Raw genomic sequence first — 24,336 nt, 5'->3', positions numbered from 1 at the left:
ACACCTCCCAGTGACTTAAGGAAGACTTCATTTATTTTAAAGTTAACTTCTAAACTATTCACTTGTTTAATCATAACAAATCTGGAATGTCTTTTTTGACCAACAGCTGAGCACTTGGCTCAGGATATGCAGGTCATTACTTCCTCATCCTTTAACATGAAGGCAGCCTGGCAGCCTACTTGGGATTTCTTAGGATTCTTTTAAAGATATCCAGAAAATCCTTGATAAACTATTCTAGATCATGTCAGATTTCTCTAAAACTCCAGTCACAGCTCCTGTTAGTGCTTGTTTTTCTAATGGTAAGCATGAAAAGCTCTGATCAAATGCCTAGACTGTTGTTTTATTTACATACTGCAATGAGTAAAAAGCCCAAGCCCAATAGTCTAGATTCTTGTGCACCCTGAAAACTCATTTACAAATTTTTACTTTACTTTTCTTGGACTGCAATTTCAGCCATTTTGTGATGGGATGGAAACATCCTTTTTCCCAAAAATGGCCAAATTGCATTTTTAGCTCTCGCAGTACTCTCATATCTCTAGCTCCACTGAAATTATAATGTTAGTTGGGATTTCCATTGCTGTGACAGCAAGCAGATCCTGTCTGCCAGCATGCATATAGGCTCAACAGAGTGAAATCTTAATGCAAAATGGGGTAAGAATAGAAGTCAATAGTGCCTGAATTAATGTTCCGGCAGAATACCCTTGGGTAATGCTCAGCATATGGAAAGAGAGATACTCAGAGAGGTAGGAGAATAATGAAAATTTAAGAGTGAGGACATACTGAGGGGAATTTTCTCATGCTTTTTATCTTAGATAAACTTTTATGTGGTTTGTCCTAAGTGCAAGATGGTTTGCTGAAAGTTATAATATCTTCGTCCCATACCCTCATGATAACTTTGGTAAAAGAATAAGATCATACATGTGAGCTGAAAAAGTCAAGTGTCTAAGTAATTGGAAATGAACTGCTTAAATGAGAGAAAGAGCTGCAGTTTGGAGAAGGAATGGAGCCATACCCTCAGGAACACAATGATGGTTTGTACTCTTTTAAAATGCTAGAAAATCAAGAAATGCAGATGATCCAAGAGCTACTTTGGGGGGAAAAAAAGGCAAAACTGAAATCACTATTAAAAAAAAAAGAGGCTCTGAAAAGGGCAATACTGGTACCTCTATTCACAGAGAGTAATGATACATCACAGCTTGGTCTCTAGAGTCACACTGGATAATGGCTCAGTGGCTTCTTTTCCCTCTCCTTTATTCCACCAGTCCAGTCCCTGTTTTCAATCAGTGCCTCGGTCTGTCCTCATGTTGGGAGAGGCACATGAGGAGTAACAAGAGAGGGAAGGGAATAAATGGGTCCTCACTCAGGGAGTGCACACTGTTCCTAATGGTCTTTTTTAGTGGTATTCTTAGGGCAGAATCTCCTCCTACACAACTGTTTCCATAATCAGGTTTCCATGCGAATGGTGTCCCTTTGCCAACATATGCCAGTGAAATTAATGGCAGTAGGTCTATCTCTGTGATATATTCTGCTAATTCTGTGATGAGGGTAAAATGTACTCCTTGTGCATTCCTAGTCCATATCCCAAATACGGAAAGGATGTGACAGCCAGAATTCAGACTGTGTAAGCTGAGTTACCTGAGCGAGAAGATGTGACAACACTGAGTTTTCATATCTGACACAGGACAGTTCAGCAAACAGATACTGAATTTTGTAACTTTGTTGAAGGATTCTCACTTCAAGTTAAGCTGAGAATATCTCATTGATAACTGCAGGTACACTCATGTGACTCAAAAAATGTGTTAGCACATTTATATAGAAGTCACAAGAGTGGGCTAAGAAAGAGAGGATCTGACTTTTTTCTCTATTTTTTAAATACAAGGAAATTCCAAAACTTTCAGTACTGCAGGCAACTTACACATGTTACAAAACAAAAGAATATTGTTAAAATTCCTAGACTGCAAATGGATATACCAGCTAAAGCTGCTTTTAAATATTTTTTGTAATTTCTGACAAAACATGTCCTAAAGACCTCAGATACTAAGGGAAATGAAAGAACAGTGCATGGCTCTTCATCCTGTTTTAAAACAGCCCAATTTTCTTGAAAGTCTTCCTGCTATACACCTTCCCTTTTTTCTCAAATAAATCTCAGATAATGATAGGCATTGATACCATTAAATATTTCTATTTTGGTGAACCAAAATAAATAGTTAATAACCTGAGCTCCTCCCAGTTATAAATTACATCAACTGGCTCTCACAACCCTGCTCTTGCAAGGAAAGAGGTGACATCGAGCTTGCAAGGCAAAGAAGAGTGAGCATTTATCCAGCAAGTTGAAGAGAAAAACTTCACATAATAAGACCTCTATGAAAGCACTGACTGAGAAGTGTGTTTGCTGCATGCTGCCCCTACTTAGATGTTAATTGGATTACAGTTGCACTAATTCATAACATTTTTCAAATGTGAAGGTATACCAGATCACTGTTTCTTGCACTATTTGCTCTGCACTCAGACAGCAACCAGATGCAGAAAAATGAGTGTGAACAAACTACTGCCAAAATACGTCAGCGTTCCCAAGGGCTGGGAAGGCAGGCAGAAGCAAGCCAACAGGCCAAGAGAAGAAGATTTCTGCTCCTAGGAGTGAGAAAAGATGGAGCTTCCTGAGCACACAACTTCCTGAAGGGTCAGGTCCGGCCACTGGTGTTTGCTTCTACCATGGTGATGGAACCAGATGGGAACAGTCTGTATGTCCTCTTGGTAAAGAAAGAGCACTGTGTCTCCAGGGATGTCCACTCCTCCCTGACAGGAGCAGCCTTGCAGAGCCACAAACACAAGCACGTCTCTCAATACGGGGTCGATAGTCCCTATTTTGAAAGGCAGTCTTCCATTACCTTTTAAGCATTACTGAGCTTTGCAGACGCAACTTCCAAAGACTAAAATCATCAAACAAATTAACTTCCTGTTCAAGCATTGCGATTACAGTGGTTTCACCTGGCAGTGTATCATGTGCTGCACAGGGAGGAGGAGAGAAGTTGTGTGAGCAACCGAGGGTGCAGGCTGGCCCCACAGGGAAGGAAGGCTGCTGGCGTGGGGCCCTGGGAGACGTGGCAGTGCCTGCAGGGGGTGGGGACAAGGCATAGGGCCCACCATTACCACCATGCTCCTGGGGATCCTCGTGGTGCTCTGCTTCATCCCCACTGCTGATGTAACAGGTAACAACCCCCCCACATTTCAATCCTTTCCACTATTTTTCCTCACTTTGATCATCAAGGGACAGAAGGTCTAGTATAGCTTTGAATTAATTTTGCACAAATTGTTCTGTGTTTGGATGAAAGCGGAGAGACAGCATGCTGCTAAGACTGCACATGGATCAACTTGATACAACCAAGAGACCCATTCTTCTCCTGCCACAAGTACCCCTCTGAGATAAGACCCAAGCGCTTTCTTTTAATTTGACTTCTCTTTAGATCCAATTGGAAATTGCATGCGTAGGTAGAGGGGGGTTTATTTCACCTTCCCCCTGGGCTTTACAAGTTTTGCTCATAAGTGCCTTCTCTTGGGCGGCAGCGGGTCTGAGCAGACCCGGTGCCAGTGTCTCTCTTGGGGCAGCCTCTCCACCACCTCCAAGTCTCCTGTGTGAAGCTTCAGGTCCCCTCATGGCCTGGCTTGGTGTGATGGGCTCAGAGCTGAGCCCACCAACATCCTCACAGGACTAGCAAATAAAAGGGTCAAATGCAGAGTTGCTTACTGAGCTCAAAGAGGGGAGGATGGAATTGCCAAGTTTCTGATTTTTGCATTGGTAAGTGTATTACTGATACTTACTAGATACCTAGTTTCTTTCTGAAGATCTTCAGAAAAAAAAAATGTCTATCTGTGATTTTGAAATCCTGAGTCTTAGTGAATCTTTCTGACTCTTCAGTTATTGTGGCTGAGGGTATTTTTCTCGGTGCTGTCTTGCTGATACCCACTGTTCATATGTTCAGAGCTAACATGTCTTTCCAATAAGAACACTAAAATGCAAAGCAAGGCAAGGGATGCTGGCTTTTCCTAGGATAATCCTGAGACAGACAATTTTTCAAACCTCTGTCTGAGAACTGTTGTTATTGAGTCTTCTCCAAACATCAGTGTTCTGTATTTTACAGGGAAGTAATAGATAGGAATAAAAATCTGTTTTCCTGTACAAAACTTTTAACATATAGAACATCTTTAAAAAGCTGTTTTTTCTAGTATGAGAGCTGCAATTGAATCTACTTTTCCCTTATTTCTGCCTTATTTTTTCCATAGTTCTTTTCCTCAGTGAAGGCATTATAATTTGCATGACACCCTGATCTACATTTCTTTCAGATATCATAGTTTTTTCCTTCCTTGTCCTTTCCCATGTTTATAATTCTGTGTTTGCAATATCATAATTATTTCCACAGCAGGCCCCTGGGTTGTCGGAGAAGACACTAATTCCAGGAGGGGAAAAGTATCAGCAGTGGGTTAACAGGTGTGAGCAGCTTTTAAGCAACTCCTTTGAATTGCAACAAAATAAAATACAGTGTTTGGTTATCAGACACAGGGGTTATGCCATGACACTATAGACATTTATACACTTGCTTTGCGTGAAGAACTTGAGTTTCTCCGACAGCCTCACCAAGACTGTTCCATTTCTTAAAGGGAAGTACATGAGGTCATTTGCTTCTCAGGGCTCCCTTCTTTTTTCCCCATCTATTTTCTCCACCTCTTCTCTTCATTTTCATCAAGATGAGTGATCCTTAGTACTTGGAAAATATTAAGGCAGGTCAAAACCCTGCAGGACTTCCTCCAGCCACAAAGTGTATTACAAGCCTAAGGTATTTTGGTTTGAGGAAAACAGCAGAATTTGTTCTGCTGTTGTTAGATGTCCCAACAATTGCTGCAGGTTGAGTCTGAATCATAGAAAAGGACTTAGAATATTAGTTTAGTCCTTTTTCTTCTGCAGAAACACTAATGTTTACTAGGTTTGTCCTCCTCCTCTTTTTGTTGGCTAAATAATTACCTTGCTGTGGTCTGTCACAGAGGCAGTTAGATCGAGTGTCTGGTATTTTATGAAATATGTAATATAAGCATGTTCCCACTGCAGTGTACCACAACTGACCTCATCTTCTTACTTACCCACATAACCTTCTGGTTTATGGTCTCTGGGGGCTAAAATCAACCTCTAACCCACTGAGGTTACCAAAATGGAGAAGATGGGTGAGACAAGGTTAGCTGAGATTAGGATGACATCAACAAGCTCTTTTAAATAAAATAAATCACAAACTACCAAGAAAAACCCCTGTGTTCACACTGGGTTTGGTTAAAGCAAGAGTGTCAGCAGAAGTACTATGCTGCCTGCAGTACTCATGGCAGCAAAGTAGGAAAGTTGAGCAGAAAGCGAGTCTGTAATGGCCAGAATGGGCAGATCCCTCCAGCTGCACGTTAGACACACAGCTGGGTGGCCTTAAACCAAAGTCAAAGAGAAAGACCCTTGTACCTAGGAAAGAAGAGTAAATGTAACTGAACGGACCCGCAGCAGCAAAAGTGGAATAGCTTTGTTTATCACATTCTGTTTGTGGGTTAAACAAATTCATTTCAGGATTTTCCCTATCTCTCCCTGGGAATTAAGTGGGCCATTTCTTTCCTTATTGAAATACCAACTTATCTCAGATTCCTTGCACTGGAAAATAGCTCCTTGAAGTCAACTGGCATGAAAAAGAAAGAAAGGAGAGTACTAAATATTTTTAGTAGAATATTTTTTTCAAATAGCTGATGATGATTCATGGAAAGTTCTGGGGAAAAAAAAATAAAACACCTCAGAACAGTTATTTTCTGTACTTTGTTGACTCTACTTCACTTTCTTGGCAAATAAGAAAGAAAAAAAACCCTTCAGTGAATTTTTGCTTACCTCAGGGGTCCATGATCAGAGAGGCAGTATTTTACAGATATTATATATGGATGGCATTTTCTTTCATTATGCAAAACCCCCTCACATGTGATTATAAGAAATGTTTAATGTGACAAGTTTATCAAAACACTTTAACAAACATTCAGACATCTTACACACCATTGCATATAAATCCTAAGATCCTGAGAAGGCTTGCAGCATGTGCACACTGACTTAAATGATTTTAACATTTTTAAACTTCATGGCTTTTTGAAACTGTAAACAATAATTTTTCATAACTGCCATTTTTCTGGCTGGGTAAGGCCGAGATATAGATATTTATTACTACACAATATGACTGAACACAGCTCTAGAAGTGGCAGTCATAACCCTATTTAGGGGAATTAAAACACCTACTAAATGTTTCCGAGTTTCACCATTTTAACAAACCCAAAATGACACTTATAAGAAAAACTGGCTCTGTGAAGGCAAAAGCAGTCTTAGCCCATGTTTTCTCAGAATGGTCCCGATCCTACTAAGAATGTAGTCAAATCCTATTCAGATCACAAGTGAAGTGAGGGATGTTTGGTGTTATTCTGTTTTCCCCATGAAACATTTCAGCATGATTGACTTTCTTCAATCCAAAAAAACCCCAAGTGCAGAGAAGGATGATGACAGCAGGGCTTGCCTAACACGCTGGTGGGGTAAGCTTGCTTTGCCCCTGTTGGCATTAAAACCCAACCAATTCATGCAGTGCTAATTAGTTCCTATAAATGAAACCAAAAATATCTCCCTCAACTTAGATTTGAGCTAGTAGAATCCACTTTGTGAAAATGGATTTGGTTGCTTAGCTTAAATCACGTAGGAGCATTCTTCATTAATGATCCACCAACGACTTCTTCCCACTGCTCAGCTAGCCTGCATCCCAGCATCAGCAGCATGGGGCTGGGTTATCACACCCAGCCTGCAAGCCAGGGCAAACAGACCAGACTATAAATCCAAGAGGTGGAAATAAATTGAAGGAACTTCTCCTTTTAGGCTGGTGTATCAAAAGAGACTGGTTGCCAATTAGCACAATATCATGGCAGGGACATAAATAGTCCAAAGCTGTAGTTAAATAGTAGAGCTCAAGGCATGAAGTGAGGTACTAAATGTCGGGAATCCAGATGAGCTGACAACAGCAAAAGGTGGGGTTAAGTCACAGGAGTCTGCAGATGAGTCTAAATAACACCTGAATGTAGTCCCTCAGTGATAAGATTTTCAGTGTTCTTTGACCTTCCTCTGGCCATAGTGAAAATCCAATCAGGTTGAGCAATAAATATCCATTTGTTTTCTGTAAGTACTTGCAGTGAAAACAGGTGAGCACTTCTCTGAAGTGTAATGCTTCTGCAGGGGTCTGTTCTGGGACGCCTATTTTGGTTGTCAACTGTGAGACAGAAGAGGTCCCTTCTGAAGGTGTATTCAGTCCCTGTGCCTGGTGGGCAACTACTACAGCACAAATCAGAAGAATAACTGTCTCAAGTGAGATGTGTAGAATTCTGCTGTAAGGTAAAGCAATTCTACCACAGACTTGCAAATTGCCACTTAGGCCAAAGTTTCAATTTTCTGACCAACAAAAATATAATCAAATAACTTTTCTAAAGAGGTGGAATCCAAACCTCACCCCTCACTAGAATGCCTTATAAGCCTATGTGAGAGCTTTTGTCGGAAAATGCTGATTCGATGAAACTGAAATGTTTTGCTGAAATGTCTTCATTTCGATGAAAATTCACCACAGGCACCACCTCACTTAAAAACTTGACTTGTCTGTTCTCTCTTTGCCACTCAGTCCCAGGATTCCATGTCTCTTTCTGCTGGAAAGCCTGGAAATGCTCACCCTTCATCCAAAATTTCACAGTGTTTGGATTCCCTGCAAACATGGGATTTCAGAGCTGTGATGAGCTGTCCCCCACCCTCCAAGCTAATGATATGGAACAAAGAGACACATGGAGGATGGACTACAATATTTCTTTGCTAAAGCTGAGGCAGCAGAGCACTCCCTGTCTCACATCTTCCTGCTCTCATTAGAAGCAAGGGCTAGTAAATGAGACTTTCAATGAGAAAATTAACAACTTCAGCAGTTTCGTGGGTTCTGCTGGTAACTGGAGAACCTGCTACCAATGGGTTGTTTTTACTGCCCACACCCTATCACTAGTCTTGTCCATCTCACAAATCTGTGTGTTTACTCCCTGGACCACATTTATCCCAAAGGAGCATCCTGCTCAAGAGGCTGGGGTACTCCATATTCTTGTGCAGGCGTGAACACACTAAATGTAGTCTTTTGATCCTAAACATTCTGAAATACAGTGAAATGCTAATTTCCTGGGCATTCTGCATCTGGCCTCCTTCCTACTTCGTTTCCATTACTAGCCCTTTCGAAGTCTCACCACATGGATTAAGTAGAAAGAACATAGATTTGCAGCACATGTTGAGGGCAAGAGGCACAATTGTCATTCTCACAGCCACAGCGATTCTCAGGGATCTACAAAAGACTATCCAGACCTCTTATGAGCTGAGCTTGCATGAAAATTTACACAGTCATATACACACACAAAAGGGCTGGCAAGTTCCTCGCTTAAAATCCAAAACTCCCCTCATATTTCTTAGGGGTCATATTTTGAAAAGTAGGGTGTCATTTGTATGAGATGACTTTTCTTGGAAGAAGTTTTCTTCCTGCATAGTCCTTGCAGTGTTTCATTGTTTGGCAGATGGTAGCACAGAGGTCTACATGTCAGAAAACATTTCCTGTTTATGTATCAGTCTGGTCAATTCAAATTGAATTATACTTTCATGTAACATGTTTTTTTGCAGGCCATTCAAGTGCTAAGTGCCAATGCAGTGTCAAATCAGTCAGCTCCTGACTCCTTAGAGAAATTAAGAATCTACTGCAGCTGCCAGCTAGAGAAATTACTTACTTTACATTAAAATGATAGCAGTTCATGCTTTTAGTATTTATTGCTCAAGGTCCAAACCCTTGAAATGGTTCTACAAATCTACCTACAAACTCTTCAGGAGTCCTTGAATTAAAAAGCAAATGTATAAATAATCTCTTATCTGACTGCTAAACTAAGCATTCAATTCATAGTATTTTCACTCCATAATGTACCCTGGGAAACTGCTTGCTAAGTAAAGGATAGACTTAGGTGGTCTTATATATACACACATGCACACAGATGCAGACCAGCCTTCTGAGCCCTGATGTTAAATCTTAATCACATGGGCCACTGCCTGTGCTAGTGTTCTGACTGCAGAAAAACACTCTTGACCACACAGTCTCCCCTAGTGACTATGTAATTATTTGTATAGAGGTGGATTGCTGCAACAACAGCTCCTGTGAGAAGCTTCTTCTGCAGATTGTTGGTTATGTACTCCCTAGTAGGGAGTGTCAGCAGGGGAGAGGAGGTATGGAGAAGAGTTGCTCGGGAGGATGTGTGGTTCTGAAGTCTCATGCTGTATTTCATAAACAAGTGTTTTTCTCACTTTTCTCCCCTCCCTTCCAGAAAACAAGATTTTAGTGGCTCAGAGTCCTTTGCTCAAGGTACATAACAAGACTGCAACTCTAATTTGCAACTACACATACAATGGAACAGGGAAGGAATTTCGAGCTTCACTGCACAAAGGAACGGACAGTGCCATTGAAGTTTGCTTTATTTCATGGAACACGAGCAAAAGTAGCAGTGCTTCAAATAAACAATTCAACTGCCAGGGGGCTCATGATAAAGACAAAGTCATCTTCAATCTTTGGAATATGAGTGCCAGCCAAACTGACATATACTTCTGCAAAATTGAGGTCATGTATCCACCCCCATATGTCTACAACGAGAAGAGCAATGGGACCGTCATTCATGTGCAAGGTAAGCTGGGAAATCTCCGAAGACCGGTATCCTCCCGAGACACATCCCCTATATAATGGCTTGAGGCAGTATGTTTCCTTAAAAAAAAAAGTTGGATTGCCTAGTAAAATTACATTCCTGCTCCTGATGTCCTGAAGAAGACATCTTAAAATGATAATTAATAAAAATGACACATTGGAATAAAGAGTAAATAAGCAGAGATTGATGGTTTTGTTTTCATGTACTTAAAGTTTCCTTTGCTCTTTCCTCCTTAAAGAGACACCTATCCGAACACAAGAGCCTCTGTCTGCAATTCCTTTGTGGATTATGGCAACAGTGACTGGAGTTCTTGCTTTCTACAGCATGCTAATAACTGCAGTTTTTATTAACTACTGGGTAAGAAACTCTGTTTTCCTTTGCTCTATATGCTCTTTGTCCCTAGTTCATTTCTCAGGCTACACTTGCCAGGTTTACCCCTAACTCACTGATAGCCCTTCAGTTCAGGATGACAGTGTTTCTTCACTCCAGCTGTGTATATACACCCACACCACCACATGTACCCCCCAAAGAGCTGAAACACCAGCTGCACTACAGGGGGGCAGTCAGGCCTCTGCCATTGAGTCCTAAAGCAAACAGTAATACCATAGTGTTGGCAGTGCCCTGCACACCAGAAATACTGGGACATTGTCACTACCCTCTGCCAGTTGTCCCTGTCAGGGAAGTGTAGAACTACAAGCATTTCTGTCAAAATCCTTTGAGACTATATTGACAGGAGCTCAACCACAATGGAACAGCCCTCAGTTGACCCAAGACCATCTGCACTGGTGACTTGTGCCTATCCAGAAATTCCCTTGAGTAACCAGTATTTCTGGCAGCTTGAGCTGCTAAAGGGAATAGGAGCACCTGGATCTCAGTACCCTTGTCTGTACATTAACGTTAAGAAAGCTGAGACAGCCTTATGGCTCATTATTTTTGCTTTCTAATCTCTCTGGAGAGTTGGCTGGCCCAAGTCACATCCAGTTCTGCCTGCTGGAGTAAAGAGAGAGTGAGGCATGGTGCAGAGGCAGCAGCAGGACATCTTCCTTGACAAGCCTTAGGACTGTGATCTCCAGAACCAATGGAGTACTCCATGTGAGAAAGACTTGAACAGAGAGAACTCTATTCCTTGCACTCTGACTTTCCCCTCTATTTTGTTGAATAGCGATTTTCAAACATTATGAGGTAGCCTGTATAAAGGGTACCGAGTCCCTCACCGGTTGAAAGTTGCACGTATACAGAAAGCCACTGTCACTGCTAGCTGAAGCTTGAGATCTGTTAAGTGTTTCACAAAAATACACGTTCTCAATCTATGGCTATTTCTAATGGAAAACAATCAAAGGGGGCATTGCCGTAGGAAAACGCAAAGGCAGGTTAAGTGGTCCTTCTTTGTGCCCTATTGTAGAGGCTGATTCCAAGGAGAGCTGAGAGGATTAGAGGGAACAGCTGCTGGTGTTACAGTGCTGTGCTACTGTGGCTGTGCCTTATGAGATACTATAGTTTCAAATCCATCATTTACATCTGAACCATTTTCTCTGTGCTGTATGCATTTGGTACCTAATGGCTACACACTTTGCTACTAACATGTCTGCCCCCAGCAAGAGTGACAAGGCTGCATTGCCATGTGTGTTGTTTGCTGCATCAGTTTTCACTTGCTGTTATTACTGCTGGTCGTATTCTTTGGATAATATGTACTCTGACTGTGGATGTATTTAGAGTGTTGCTGAATGTAAACACAGCTGCCTAAAAGACATTATGAATTGTGAAAAAACAGGTCCTAAATGTGATAATCGACAGACATGTTAAGCCTGATCACTTGAGCTCCTGAAAGCAGCTAAAGATTTGTCTGTTTTTGTACAGTTCTGCCTTCCCTGAAGGAAAACTGCTTTCTCCAAGAGTAGCAGTCCTTGATCCTGTAACATTCACTCATACTAGCAAAATGCCTTTCTCCTAAGCAAAATTATCTCTTAGGTGAGGTAATGTGTGTTGTGGAGATGAACACACACAGATAAAGCTTTTCTATCTAATGCTTTATATGCATTGGTTGCATTACATGGCTTAAGCAGTATGCAACTTACATTCAACACTTTGCATATATATAACATTAAAATAAAAAGCTTACCATATTTCATAGTAACCGCCCCACTCTGCAAGTACAACATAACTCAGTCATCAGATTTTCTAATGCAAACTTCCTCCAATTACACAGTATCACACGTATACTGCAGCATATGCAACTATTTCTGTACACTGGAAGGAAATTTCAGTAACAAGGAGATTGCAAAAGAAGGTATGATCAGTATTAAGGAAAAAGCATGAAAGCACTTTACCTACCCCTGATCAATAAAGCCATAAGCTATGTAAAAACCACCAGCCTTGTGCACAGCCTGCAGCAGTCAGGGGCTGAAGTGCTGCTGTAGCCACAAACATCCTCTGTGATTTTAAGCAAATTATTTCACCTGTGTTCTGGTACTCTTATTTCTCAAAGAGCTGATGCTTCCCATGTCTCAGGGGGGCATTATAAGCAGGAATTCAACGGTGGAAATGAGATTTTTGAGGCCCAGATAGGGAGACATAAACAATTGACATCAGCTCTGATTCTTTTGTCCTTTGAAGGAAGGTTCAGAACAATATATGCACTGTGTGTTACTGGTCTAAATGGTAGGCAAACCACGGTACACAGTCTGGGCTGATTTTTCCTGTTCTTATTATGTTTGAGTTAAGCTGATTTCTTTTTTCCTCCTAATAAATGAGGACAGCCTTCACAGCTCAGACTGTGTTATTTCTGCTGAATCATTCCACAGATGAGAAGTGATGGTTAGAGGCATCAGTTCATATCCTTGGTTTGTAGCATTCCTTTACCTGGAAAACTACACTGTAAATCTCTCAGCAGATAAGATGGAGACTTACATTCAGGTTGGGCAAATTCCACAGATTCTTTTATGACAACACGTATTCTAATTCTTTTGTAAATATATTTAAACCTGAAGCTGCCTTATAAATACGCCTGCTTCCCTGAAGGAGGGCCTAGGGCCAGAACCGTCAGCAGTTAAAATGAGAGTTTTCATGATTCTCTTCACCCTTCCCCCACAGCAAAAATCCAGAAGGAATATGTACCGTCAGAGTGACTACATGAACATGACTCCCCGGCACCCACCATACCAGAAGAACAAGGGTTACCCATCCTACGCCCCAACACGGGACTACACTGCGTATCGGTCCTGGCAGCCGTAAGACCCACCAGCTGACCCACAGCAGCCTTGTGCGCTTCTAGGCAGTCACCTGCTCTTGGACATGGAAGGATAGCCTCTCATTTTCTCATTATGTTTGTTGCTATTGATCATGGACACCTAGGCAATAGCAAATATTGGCTAAACTTTGATATAATATGCTAAAAGAAAAAAACAAACCAACAAACAAACATAAAAAGGGGGGCGGGGGGAAGTAAAAAAAGAATTGTTCTCCATGATGGATGAAAATGAGGCCCAACTTGAGTTGAGGGTTGTCAGTGGGTAAGATGATGGCATCAGACCTCAGAGCTGGTCTCTTCCTGACACTTGTGGTCTTGCTCAGCTGTTGGGAGAAGCAGAACTTCTGTTCTTTTCCCATAACTGCTGCCTTAGATGTAACCCTTAATCTCTTTTCCTGTGTGTCTAATCCTCAGAAACCCTTGTTGCTGTTAAACCCGGCAAAATGTAAAAAAAAATATTTTCTTCTCTACAAGACCAGAACACAATTCAAAGTTCAAAACACATGCTTAAAAGAAAGAGGGAAAGGTCAGTCAGAAGGCATCCAAACTATTATTAGGCTATGGCACTAATGATCCACCAGGACAAATGAAGCTGATACAAAACTAGTAAGCCTCCGACATGTGAGTCCTTAGCTTGGATACTTTGTAAACATTCATAAGGCCATCTGCAGTCATGACCAATCAACTTCACAGAGTGAGAAAGCAATCAACCTGAACACAAAATCAAGACAAGCAGGAGAGGAAGAAAGATCTGTCTTTGACATGAAGAACTCCAGTTCGGTTTTGTTTGCCTACAGCAAAAGAACACAAAGTCATACATGAAGCATTAGAAGACACAGAGGTCAGATTTCGAGAAGATTTTTACTTTCATTTTTGAATTTTTGCTTCTATCCAAAAGGTGTTCTGCTGAGTGCTCCTGAAAATTTATGCACATCTTCTGGCACCTAGGTTGTACCAAAGCTCTTTCAAAACTCTGGGTCCGGTTATGAGAAACTAAAGATCATTTGAATTTTTTTTCCCATAAGCACCCAATTTTTGGATGTGAGAGGGCTCTTCATTCCCAGTATTGTGAATTGGACCTGCAAGTGCTCAGGGTGTGCTCTGTGCACTTTGTGTTAACTGGAGGTTACATTTCTATCTAAAGATGTTCTTCAGGACTGCTCCATGCTGGAGTAGGACAAAGTCTTCAGCAAAACCTGATTCATTCTTTCAATTTAGCACATTTATAATAACAGGACATCCAAAATTGTAATTAGGGTTGTCTTGGCATAAAATCCCTTTTCATACTGAGGAGACAAGGTTTATTTTATAGAGACTACTGAATAAACAATTAAAAGAAAAAAAATCCACATTCCCACATTGAAATAAAATTGGGATTGTACAACATTTAATTTCCTCCAGATTGGAACAAGAAGATTTTTTCTCTCTTTGAGGGCACAGAATAAAAGTAGAGATGTGGAAGTATGGTAACAATCTGCTTTGATGTCTTAATCAAAGAAAAAATTTTGGCTCTTCCAAATTGCAAGTTTTATTTGAGCTTGCTGACTGGGCCCCAAACCTTTCATTCTGAGTCATATGGTCATGAACCATGTTCCTGGAGGGTGCTGTGCCACCTGTGAGCAGTGGTGAGGTGCCTGCTGTCCCCCCGGCCAGGGACAGGTGGGGCCCCAGCTCTGGGCGCAGAGCCCCGATGGCAATGGTAAGGGAGGCCCAAGAGATCCAAGAGGCAGTGCTGTGAGTTTGGCATGGGAGTGCAGTCATGGACCCAGCAGGTCTTGAGAGCCTTGCTCTGGCTCAGTTCAGCAAACCCAAAAGCTTATGATTGGGCTGAAGAAATTAAAAACAAAGTTTTATTTATTTCTTCTCTTTTCCCCTCATCACATGCAAAAACACCCAAAGGTTAACATTTTTCCACATACAGTTTTTACTCTTTTCCTGAAAAGCCCCTCACTGCACCTTTGTACTGCAGCTGAGGCAGCGAGGAACTCGTGCAGGGGGCACAGGGGAGGGAGCCAGGTGGACACATGGCAGTCCCTGCACGGTCCCAGCCTGGTCCTCCTTGCTGGCACTGACTGCGGGGACACTAACGCCTTGTCACCTCCCTCCTCACTTGCAGGGAGATATGAATGATCCTGTGCGGGGGCATCCAGCCACTCCCACCGGAGAGCAGCAGGCTGAGCACAGTCCTCTGTCAGGGTATGGCACTGTCTTGCCGTGCTCCAGTGTTGTCATTGTGTGACACAACATTAATGAGTGCTCCTATTACAATGCGCTGTGAAAATTCACAGTGCAAATATAAGGCGAGATGGCAAAAGTGTATCAGAAGCACAAAACAGGATAAACGTTCCTTGTGTAAACTGCATACATATATTTTTAGATATAGATAGATCTATTTCATTATACCTATATTCCTTACCTATATACTTTTTGCAATCTCCTTTTAAAATTATTAAATATATATGGTTAATTAAATCCTGAATAAATGTATTAGGCCTGAGGCTAGTCAGAGGAAAGTATTACTTTCTAAAGCAAATGTTGGTATAATTTGCTTTCCTCCCCCTAACACTTTTCTACTTTCCATGTTTAAAACATACTGATAGCTCCCAGGATATGATACTGGAACGTAAGTCCTGGAGCATCTGGAACAAGTATTAATTCATTTGACTGACCAAAAAGGGAGATACAGGGAAGCATCCTAAACATAAAATGAAAAAATTAGGACAACCAGGACAGGAGAAGCCACAGCCATGGGTTAAAATGGACATTGCTGTCATATTAGAGCTCTGTAGGGACATGAATTACAGACTGTTGGAGATGGGATACCAGTAAGTACCTTTTATCCACCACTGTAAGGGACTAAAATAAAATGTTTGCAGAGAAACAACCCAGTTAAGGCTGGAGTCTGGCTCTTGGTATGTGGATTAGCATATTTGACAAACAGCAATTCTAATTTATTCCATCTGGTTTTAGGCAATGCAACATGCCAGGACAGCCCTGGCCCTTCCTGGCCCTGCCTTTGAGGTCTATATGCTGTTTATGGGATGATGTAAAGAGGAACCTCCCTCTGCTGCTGCTCTGAACTTGGAAACTGGCCCTCATGGAGGGCAGCAGTAGATCAATAGGGTTTTCTGTCTTACACACAGATTTTAATTCAAATGCAAATAAAATCCGGCTGAAGAGTGATTTAATTTCTCAGTCTCCTTTCCCCCACTTTTGGATCTCAGTGTCAAGTGAACATCTGATCTACAGTCATCATATCTGAACAGCAATCAACATATGTTGCAAGGGGTCAACCAAGGGTTGTGCAGCTCCAGCCCCCTGCATGCTGATTCCTGTTCTGCACGTCTCCAGCACAGCACGAAACAACAGCCTGGCTCTTCTATGCTTTCAGGAACCAAACTCCTAGAAGACAAATGCTGAGGAGGTAGCCTGTGTTATCTTTGCAGTGTCTTGACCTCCTTGGGGTTGTCAGGTTTACTAAAGCCAAAAGTCTTAGATGTTCCTTCTAGTTCGAATATTCTCCTCCCCTATCACATTTTTTTTCAAAATGCCTCTTATTTCTTCTGCAGCTATAAACATGAACCCTGCATCTCTGCCAAACAATATCCCACCTTCTTTCTCTGCTTTTTTGCTTGTCTTTTTTCCTTTCGTTTCTATGCCAGACTCAGCAGTTCAGGAACCCATCCTGTTTGCTAATCTCTAACACCACTGTGCAGCCTTCCATATGTGCCCCTGCCTGCCTAGTTATTTACTTCACAAAGACTGTCTTGTATGCCACATTCCTTCTCAGTTTGGGGTAAGGAGTTGCCACAGGAGATTGAAGCCATGTGGTGATTGGATAGGTACTTGTTTTCTGTTTGAAGGATTTGGGGGTCTTTCATCCCTTTGATTTTTCCCATCATCTTCAGATTTCCAGTTGGGCCAAACAGCCACGTGGGAATCCCACACACCACGTGCTTCCAACAGTGCATTTAATTTCCGTACATTTCATTTCCTGTGCATAGCAGGCTTTTGACTATTGCCAAGTCATTATGCCTGCAGACATGCCCTGACAGCAGAAGCAACTTTGGCTACTGATGGTATGTTTGACTAATAAAAACATGGTACAAAAAGCTTGAGTTTTAGGAGCACACAGGCAAAGGCTTCAGTGCTAAAGAGCAAACCTTTCCACTTTCAGCAAGGTTTTTGCTGGGTGACTGGAAAATATGTTGTTCAAGATGAATCACAGACCAAGGTATAATTTTGTTAGTCACTCATACTAACCAGAAAACAGGTTAGGGTGATGAGTACAGCATCAGCTTTTTTAAGGTCCAGTAAAGATGGGGAAATGCTGAAAACAGCGATAGGCAGTAATTTGTAGCCCAAGTCAGTGTCTTCAAGTGGCTATGAGAGGGAAACTAGCTGCTTATCTTGATGCAAATGGATTGTTCTTCACAATTAGGTGCTTTTGTTAGAGCATCACATTACAGTATGTTACTATTCCAGCCTCAAGGGCATGCAGATAGTCTGATGTGGCCAATTTGGCTGACAAAGTATGAGGAGGCTGCCAATTTCATATAAACCCATTTGCAAAGAAAAAGAAAGTTGAATGGTCTCAAATTCATGGGGTTTTTTGTTTGTTTGTTTGGCTTTTTTTTTTTCCCCACTGGATCTCCACAATCGAGGCACTGCTTCTAATTTCACCCCCCTCTGCACCACCCTCTCACTCTTGCCCTTTTTAAAAATAAAAATTAAATGTAACTTTATTTTCAGGTCCCATAAACTTATCAGGAGCTCTTCAGTTTTGGGGAGCTGGCCATTCAGCTAACCACTGAAATTACGAGGAATTTTAAAATGTCACAATTTTCCTAGCCATTACATCACTATGTGGCCACACCATTCCTTTTCCTCACTGACTTTTTATTCCTTCAAGGGAACTATTCTGGATTAAGCTGAAATGTTCTCATGGGTTGGAACAACTCTAGTTTTTCAGACAGGAAAGATTACTACCTAAACAGCAAAATCAAAGATGCAAACAAGCAACTAGTAACAATACAGCTCCGTGGAAATTAACGTAGTTGTTTCAATCTGGAAGGAGGATCAAATGGCCTTTTTACAATATCCTTTTGCTCTAAAATAAAGAAGCTTAAGAAATTACATACTGAAGAACCTTAGAAGACAAGAGATCAGGTTGCAAAATTAAGAAACCAAAGGCAGGAAATGCCAGAAGGAAGCTTTCGTATCCAGCCTCCCTTCTGCCCCCTTGTGTGACCAGAGTGGCTCTTTAATTACAGCTGCATTTTCCCCTTAAATCCGAGCACACGCCGAGCGGGGCCGGCCCCGCTCTCTCGCCGCTCAGGAGGGCTCCGGGCACGGCCGGAACAGGCGCTCAGCCGGCCACGCTGCAGCTACAGATTGCGAGTGACAACTCGAGCCCCTCGTGTGGAGAGCTGCAGCAGGACACGACCAGCAATCAGGCTGGCTTAGATAACAGCTAAATTAATGCCCGATAGCCTTGTCAGTGCCCCATTAAATTAGATCACTCTGTCGCGAGTCAGAACGAACTAATTTTCCTGCTACGCTCGCTGCCTGTGACAGCCCTTGGGCTACTTTAATCTTCAAACACCAGTGGTCAAGAACTGATTTATTTTTTTCTCATGAAAACAATGAAGTAGGTTGCTCGCATTTCTTCCTGAGCTTCTCAAGCTTCCCTAGACAAATCAAAACTGGCTGCAGAAAGGAAATTGTTTCTGTCTTTGCATAGCTCATTAGGTCCTAATATTCAGGGACAGAGGCTGAAATCCAGAGTGGAATGTCACCTTTGGGAGCATTATCCTTGTACCTCTTTCTCTCAGAAGAATGTTGAAGTAATGCCAATGTTTTTCTTAACAACAACAAAAAAATATAAGACTATGAAGATACAGAATTGGACAGCAGGGGAATAAACTCTCTCCCTGCTGCAGACACACACTGTTGACACTTCTTTCAAGTCCAGCTCTGTGATGGAGCAATCCACAAGTAAGGACGGGAGAAGCAAAAGGGGTTAAACGGGAAACCACTCTGAAACCACTTCAGTGAAGCTCTGGAACAGTCCCTCAGGGAATGGAAATGAACAAACCAGCTGCAGGATTCACTATACAACCCAGACTTCTGCCTCTCCCTAGCCAACTACTAGAAACAACTATTAAAAACATCCTAGCCCTTCTTGCCCCAAGAAGTACTTTTTACTGCTTAGGCTGCTCTGCATCATTGAGAAATAAACTGCATTGATGGTGAAAGTCAGGTTAGGTCCTGTGTGCAGACATGGGTGCACTGTCAGCTCCCAAGAAACTCTTGGGATAAAGCACAAATTATATTCAAAGGGCAGTGGACAAGTAAACTGGATGGAAAGGAAGGATGGCTGAATGGTTGACTGCAGAAAAAGTGGAGTTAAGCAACTCCAGAGCTTTTTTCCAGCAGCTAGAGAAATGCATTGGTTTGAACTGCAGCTCTGATGAATTTCCTTCAATACAAGTACCTTTTGGAAGGATGAAGGTTCTGTGGTTACTTCATGAGTCCAAATAACCATACATATACAAAAAAGATTTAAAAATACCCTTTTCTCCTTTCTGTACTATAGAATTACTCAAAAATTGTACAGTAAAAAGGTTTTTAAAAGGTTTTTAAAATCAGCATTCCTTTGTTGTTACTCCTTTTTTTTTAATTTTCAATTTTTATATTTTTTATTAATGTTGTAGTTTTGAAATCTGATTTCAAACTGCCAAGGGAGAGAGGCAAAATGAGGACTGGGGTATAGGCAAAGAACATATGTACTGCAGCTCAGTACTGCATGGCAGTACCCACGCACTGTGAAAGACAGTAGGTACAAAGAGAAGTTCAGAGAGTCCACAGGTTACATGAGCAACCTGGTGAAAAAATGTCAGTTAGAAACGAGCAGCAGAAACCAGCTCTGTTTTCCTACTGCTGTGGCTTTGCTCGGCGATGATGACATACAAAGATTAAGCCTAACTGCATGAGCTCCAGTTGTTTATCTCCTTTTTTATCATCACCAGTAAGTGAAGGAGACATGTGGGTGTCACCTGCAAAAAAAAAAAAAGAAGCTGCATTTCTGTGAGAAAAACATCTGCAGATCAGAAAAGGCAAATGGTCTTGTTTAATTCATGCATATCCAGTTTCCTTCCTGTCACTAATCTGCAGCACTGAATTTAGTCTCCTGGATTTCCTCAGCTTTATTATGCTGGGAGAGAATGCAAGAGAGAGGGAGACAGAGAGACTTGAGCAATATTAAGTGCCCAGAATGACTGCAATCACTGAGGTCATTTGTAAATCACTAAGATAGCCTGGCTCCCAGGCAAGGAGTTTGGCTTCCCTCCCCCTTCTTCCCATCTGCTGAACTATGGAGATTTGCAACAAGAAAAGCTATCTGCTGTGCAATCAATTTATAGAATAACATTTTGTTTGGGCTGCTATTGAGGGAAGCTGACAGAAACTGGAAGTCCTGGGTGGCCAACCAACTCACAAGTGTTAGTGTCTATGTAGATGTAGAAAATGTGGTTCTTCTGTCCTTGCACGTTTGTGTCTGTGACAGAATGAACCTCTGCACACAGTTAAACATTGCTTGCTGCATACATTGCATAGAAATCACTACTTAAAAAAGAGATTTAAAGTAAAGACATCTCATACATTGGAACTACTGAGGGATACTGTATGTATGGACATGCAAACAACCGTACAAACACGGATACCACCTTTGGTCTTTTCTCCCCATCGCTATGTAAATGTATAAAAATAAAATAAAATAAAACCCCAGTGAACATATGTCTTGGATTGCACATCAAGGACAGTATGCTCATTGCGTCTAAGATATCTCCAGACTAATGATGTTTGATGTGGTTGTGTGCTGACTTGTCTGGGTCAGCCTACCAGCCCCTGAAATATAAGAAGTATCAGAAAAGTTTTAAATTCAGACTGTCTGTATTTAAAAGTAAGACTTTCCTACACCTCCAAATTTGCTGTAATTTGCTGTAGCCCTGGACTTGAGATATATTCATAAGACTTTTATCCTTAAACCCAGTGAGAACACTGATGACCATTCCTTTTTGGCTGCAGATCAGAGAGTGGATTCCCTGTGGCTCTCCTTTAGCTGTTCTAATCATCAAGAGTACTTGTTGCACTCTCCCAATGCCCCAGCTACAGTCCAGGAAAACCAAGGACCTGACTAACCCTTCTTACCCAGGTGCAGAATATGACATTCACCTTTCCCACTAAACAGACCTCTTCACAAAAATTAAACTCACTTGTTCTTGATAGCTGCCATAATGAATGTTTGGTGAATAAAGATTAATTCCTTGTTCTTGCAAACAACAAGTTCTTGTGCCCATTTACTGAGGGGAAGAATCCATTTGATGTATCATTAGCTGTGTGAGGAAGTTGCATGTCCGTGCAACTCGCTGTGGGAGTGTCTTCTTCCCTCATGTAAATGCTGGGCTGCAATCTGGGTCAGCAAACTAATGTTTTGCACTTTTGACTATCGAAGAGAACAAGAAAAATATCAGAAGCAAAAATGTGAAATCTAAGGGACTGATCAATGCAGTGCTGCCTCTTGTTGAACGGCATGAGCACCAGCAGCTGAGAAGTACTCTCGGGTCGGTTAGGACTGAGTTCACACTGTAATCTCTCCAATTTTAGCATCTCATGTACACATATAGATTACAAAGAGACAGCAAAAACCTAAAGGATCCCAGACAGGGGAAAATACAGAGAAACAAAAGATTTTACTTGCTAAAGGCAAATTTGTTTTGTGCTGGGAACAGGAAACCAAGAGACAGTGCGAAGGATATTGCGGGTGTTGGAAGAGCCACCACTGTAGTACTGTGCATACCTGGGTGACTCATCATTGTGATGCTGCCTTGCACTCAAATGTCCCTCCTCCCCCAGCTGAAGCCAGCTGGCTCATCCTGCCTGGCTGCTCTGTGTTTCTTCTCTGCTAGGGTATCATCTGGAAAGCACTTGGGCTGGCACAATGATGGGCTAGACATGGTACTTGTGAGATATACAGAATATACTTGTGACACACAGAGAGGTGATGTGCCGGTCCCTGCTTGAGGAGATGAAAAATGAAAAAAGGAAGTGAAGGGAGAAGCAGAGGCAGGGTGCTCATGCATAAGTACAAAGCTCAGCAGTTATGAGGACAGAAAGCACAACCAGGACATTCTTCACACCACTTGTAAACTCTACCCACTGCACACACCAAGTGTGCATGTGTATCATGTGGGGGACTCTGCTACACAGGAACTAGAAGAGCTAGTGGCTGATCACTTGTAAGCTGTGGGATCACCTATTTTTTGTAATGAGTTTTCCTGTAGTCACAGAGTTGCCCATCTCTGACAGGCTTTCCATAACTCAACATGTCCCCTATTACTTACAGACAGAGGATGACAACCTTTGGTTACCAGAAGACAGGGCTGGGGAACATTTAGGTCCATTTAGAAAGGAGGAAGCCTATCGGTTGCTGTGGGAGTAAAGGGTTAAAGTGGCATGGCAGTACACTGTAGTAATGGAGTATAGCAAATTGAAGACAGTAGAAAGTCAAAGCTCTGTGTCAGAATTTGACTGTGCCACCAAGCTGGAGCCTTGTGAAGGTCATCTGATCCACTGCTCTTCAGGAAAGATCAGGAATATACCTCATTACACAGCAAGACGGCAAGTGAAGGTGAGGAGTCTGACAGGAGCAGGAGGTTCAGACTAACTCACATTTTCTATTCCTCAAGAAGATTGCCAGGGTATTGACAAGGTATCCACAGCATACATTCTCTCTACAAACTGTGGAACTTGCTTTGCATACCAAGGATAAGTTAGTCTGCAATTTATTCTTGAGCAGATTGCGAGCATATTCATGTACAACGAGAATAAAGACTGAAGTCTATTCCTGCATCTATTCCTACAGATGCCCTCAAGCTCTGGGTAGCTGCTGTCCCTACAGCGCAACAATTTGGTGGCCAAGATCAACTGGGCTGAGTGCTCATCAGAAAGACTTGGCAGAAGCAGAGTACTGTAGAGATTACATTAGACTCTGACCTAGAGAAGCACACAGATAAGCTTCACTGTCAGCACTGCCTCCGAGCTTTCATTGGCACTTCCTATGTGTATTCCTCACTGAGACTGCAAGCTCTTTGGGCTATTTTTACTAGTGACTACATTTTTGTACAGTACCTGGGACTCCAAGTCTTGGTCAAGGTCTTCATATTGTTGTACAAATGACAGTGATAACTTTACAGGGTGTTATATCAGATCCTCATCCCTTCTACAGCAAATGTCATCGCTAAAAGCCATGGACGAGAAAGTACTATAAAAACAAACCTGCAAAGTCGCAGGGGCTGGGACAGAAACACAAAAATGTTCTTTCTTTTTCTTCCTCCCACACATTTCACTTCCTTTCTGGCACCTCTCATGTACTAGGAACACATCTGGCCATCAGAGCTGTGGTCTTTCCAGAGCTTATTTTTCACTTTATCACTTATTTATGTGGCTATACATCAACATCAAAGGGAAGCCAAGAAAACAATATCAACAGAGAGTTCTTTAAGTGTTATCTCTCATTTCACAACCCAGAAACCACAGGTGATCCCCTCACACTGAATTCAAGCACAGCACTGCTCTGAAGTAGTTCCATGGAGGGAGAGAATTGCTGATGCTTGACTTGTAACAAATTTGCAACATCACAGTACTAGGGGCATACAAGGAGGAAGAAGAGAGTGCATTTCAAGCACACATACACAAGCCAGAAGACAAATGAATGTTTTTCAAATGGTAGAAGGAAGCTCTATACCCACCTCACATCCCCTTTGCCCCCTCTCTCCTACCTCCTCTTCCCCATTAGAACATGTTGAAAATGCTTTATTACACATGGAACATGTGTATAAGGTTGAGAGGGGGTAAACGTTTACATATATATTCAGTTCTATGAGAATATAATGTTTCTTTTACAGTTATGCCAGCATGGGTTACTATTTCCCCAGTTCTGGTCAATGTAAGGTCTCCTTGCACTAACAGTCCACGCTGTTCGGTGACTGCTGCTTGCCCTGTTCTCTGGTTGGCAAAGTGTAGCCCTTTCTAACGGAAAAAAAATTCCTGAAGAAACTTGCTATTTGAATGCATCAGTCAGTCCTTTTGCAAACTATATTATACTAACTCTCTTCCCTCATCCTGAGGGACCCAGAACTCATGAGGCTTTTTGCATCAGAACATAAACACACACCTATGTTCCATCAGGCAATGGTGTCCTGTTTCCAGCAAAATAGCTGCCCCAGTGGAAG

At 41.9% G+C, this 24,336-nt stretch overlaps 1 protein-coding gene across 1 annotated transcript; it reads left to right on the top strand.

Moving 5' to 3' along the window:
• Nucleotides 1–3,095: 3,095 nt before the first annotated feature.
• Nucleotides 3,096–13,530, top strand: CD28 (CD28 molecule). The gene is made up of 4 exons (XM_027636777.1): nucleotides 3,096–3,209; nucleotides 9,424–9,777; nucleotides 10,034–10,152; nucleotides 12,886–13,530. Exons 1-4 carry the CDS (start codon nucleotides 3,155–3,157, stop codon nucleotides 13,024–13,026), a joined length of 669 nt encoding a protein of 222 aa, XP_027492578.1. The 5' UTR covers nucleotides 3,096–3,154; the 3' UTR covers nucleotides 13,027–13,530.
• Nucleotides 13,531–24,336: the final 10,806 nt, after the last annotated feature.

Source organism: Corapipo altera, unplaced genomic scaffold, assembly GCF_003945725.1.
Source record: "Corapipo altera isolate COAL_440 unplaced genomic scaffold, ASM394572v1 45, whole genome shotgun sequence".
NCBI lineage: Eukaryota > Metazoa > Chordata > Aves > Passeriformes > Pipridae > Corapipo > Corapipo altera.
This window is presented reverse-complemented; position numbering and strand designations above follow the sequence as displayed.